The sequence below is a fragment of the Phalaenopsis equestris genome, unplaced genomic scaffold, assembly GCF_001263595.1.
Source record: "Phalaenopsis equestris unplaced genomic scaffold, ASM126359v1 Scaffold000303, whole genome shotgun sequence".
Taxonomy (NCBI): domain Eukaryota; kingdom Viridiplantae; phylum Streptophyta; class Magnoliopsida; order Asparagales; family Orchidaceae; genus Phalaenopsis; species Phalaenopsis equestris.
Window position 1 is genome coordinate 146,277 of NW_018164745.1, and position 2,926 is coordinate 149,202.

The 2,926-nt window shown below is 33.4% G+C and overlaps 1 protein-coding gene across 1 annotated transcript in view; it reads left to right on the forward strand.

The window, feature by feature from the left end:
* Positions 1-2,904, forward strand: part of LOC110025569 (tubby-like F-box protein 6) — a 7,710-nt gene extending 4,806 nt beyond the window's left edge. Inside the window, exons 4-6 of the mRNA XM_020726124.1 lie at positions 1-52; positions 723-1,197; positions 2,562-2,904. The exon at positions 1-52 is cut by the window's left edge and continues 137 nt beyond it. Of these exons, the coding sequence (XP_020581783.1) occupies positions 1-52; positions 723-1,191 (521 nt within the window). The 3' untranslated portion in view covers positions 1,192-1,197; positions 2,562-2,904. The remainder of the gene's footprint in view (positions 53-722; positions 1,198-2,561) is intronic.
* Positions 2,905-2,926: the final 22 nt, after the last annotated feature.

The following is a 2,926-nucleotide window of genomic DNA, read 5'->3' on the forward strand; positions in this document are numbered from 1 at the left end:
GAAACTATCCAGTTGCTCGCATTGCTTATGAGCTGAATGTATTAGGCTCGAGGTAAGCACTATTAGCTTATTTGATGCATATTTCCCGTCGAAGGTACCTTTATTTTGATAGGTTGTTGTATATGATTCAAGTAAAACCTTATGCCATCAAATGCTCTGAATTTCCCCAAGGGTGGGAGTGAGCTGTATGGGCTAGGTCATGTTTTATCCAAGTTGTGAAAATAGAAGCCGACATAGAACCGGAGGAAGGAGAGGAATGGTTCAACCAGGGTTCAGCCATCCCCTAAACTCATGTTGAACTAGATGAAGTAATAAATAATAAAATTAGTTAATATAATTTAAATTATATAATAATGATTCAATGCTATTATTTTTAATTATTATCAAACAATATTTTAATTTAAGACACATTGTTTTTTATTATTTTGAATAATATTCTAAATCAAAATTTTGGGCTTGGACAATATTAGAAAGGGTCTATTCTTTAAAAACTGGATCAGTTCTTCAATTTAACCCCGGTTCTGATTGATTCAATCTTAGTTCTATGCAAAAATTGTTTTGAGCTTGGACTGAACCGTTCTAATGACCGGTTCATGATTGAACCAGTCAGTCCAGTCTGATTTTCAAACCATGATTTCATCATTATTATTTGTATCAGTTATATGTAAGTAGACATTTAAATTCAATGAGCCTCTTATTAATTCATCTTTTAATTGACCCAGAGGCCCTAGGAGAATGAACTGTGTCATGGACTCTATCCCTTTCTCCGCAATCGAACCGGGAGGCGTGGCACCAACACCAACTGAATTCCCTCTTAACAACATCGATTCAATGTCTTCAGTCCCATTGTTCAGATCGAAATCAACTTGTGTACCCAATTTTTCAGGTCCTTTAAACTCTTCGAAAGAACGAAAATTGATCTTAAAGAACAAGTCTCCGAGGTGGCACGAACAGCTTCAGTGCTGGTGCCTGAATTTCCGAGGCAGGGTGACCGTTGCATCGGTCAAGAACTTTCAGTTGGTAGCCTCGGGTGAAAATGGGCCAAATGGACATGATTATGATAATGTCATCCTTCAGTTTGGAAAAGTTGGAAAGGACTTGTTCACCATGGATTATGCTTATCCTATATCAGCATTTCAGGCCTTTGCCATCTGCCTCAGCAGTTTTGATACCAAAATAGCTTGCGAATAAGAAAAGGTCGGTCTGTTTCCCTTTGTACTTCCACGTGCTACTTTGGTGCATTTGCATACATACCGCTCAATTCCTTTATTTACATATCTAACTCTTAAACTTCACTTTTTTTTGCATTTATGCCACCCTTATGCCACCCAAATCTTTTATATCACATAAAAAATACCACCATTTTAACTTTTAAAAAGTGAAATACACCTTTTCATGCATTGGTAGGGTGGCGTGGATAAAAATTGAAATTTAGCTGTTACATATGTAAATACATAGCATGTAAATCTTCTTTTTAATGCAATCATAATAATTTCTTGATCTATAGTCAGGTAGAGATAAATTTATATGAACTGCTATGTGATTCCTATTTAACTGAAGCTCTCAACTTCATCTCACTTAGGGGGAGTTTGGCTGCAAGTTGGATTTAAGTTAAATAGGATTAAATTCGTAATTATCCAATCTAAATATTATTAAATCCGAAATAATGTTTGGTTCAATTAAGATTAAATCTAGCTAAATTCATTTGATATGCTTCACATAAATTTATTTGAAATATTTTTTTCTCAAGCTAAATCGGCTAAATCGAACTAATAAGTGGATTTAATAAACCGAACAAGCAAAAATTGAATTTAATTTAACAGTGGAATTATCTATTCTATTTATGTTATTTGGTAGATTTCCTTTAAATCTATATTTAAATGCCATTAAAAGTATCCTACCAAACACACCCTTGTCTGATTTCTCTGAATGTGATTTCATGCACATGATTTGGCAAATTTATTCCTTTTTTGTTCTTTTTTCTTTGTTTTTGTATGAAAGGCATACTTATTTTCTCAGTTGTTGGAGAAACTTCCAACTTGTACAACATTGAAGTAGGGTTGTAAACGAGTTTGAGTCTAGTTTGACCTACCTCAACTTGAGTTTGAGCTCGATTAATTAATCAAATTTGAGCTCGAGCTTAATTTTACTAGTTATAGAGCTGGCTCATTTGTTATGAAGAGAAAATTATATAATCTGCTGTTATAACAAAATGACAAAAAAAAAGAAAGGTGAGTAATTAAAAGATAAATGATAAAAATCACCTCTTATAAAATTAGAATATCATTCTTTAAATATTTCCAATAATTTTACTTAAAATTTGAATTTTAATATTTTTTAGTGCATTTTATATTATTTTTTCAAAGAGTACTAATAAGTTAACTAGTCAAGTTAAGGCTGGTTTAATTTAATTTATTAGCTCATCAGCTTATCAGTTATTATATGGTTGGTGACAGAAACTAATATGGCAGTTTTCCTGGGGAGTCCTTCAAGTCTAATAAACTGTTTGTCTGTTTTTCCCTTCTGATGTCAACTTCTTTTTTTTATCTTTTTATTAACAGCCTTTATTCTGTGGAAATCCTAAAAGCCTAAAAGCCTAGGAGAAAAACTCTTGGTGGGTGGAGTTTGGGAGTCGGCGGCGTCGGTTCAACTTTGTATATCGATTTTCTCTTGTAAATAAACTGATCTAAGTTTGTGGTTCTTTCCTTCTGTGAGGGTTGCATAATGTTCTGTAATGTGCAGAACTTCATTGTTGCAATAGATTTTGAAATGCTTCTCGTCTCATGTAAAAAAGACTGGCTGGATTTCATCTTTAGAACTCCTGTGGGCACAATTTCTTTGCCTTGTTTGTAAAATGCTTGCAACTGTATCTCTTCTTTTCTTATTTAATATTTTTGGAGTGCCGGGCAGTAAGTAGTTTTTCTTT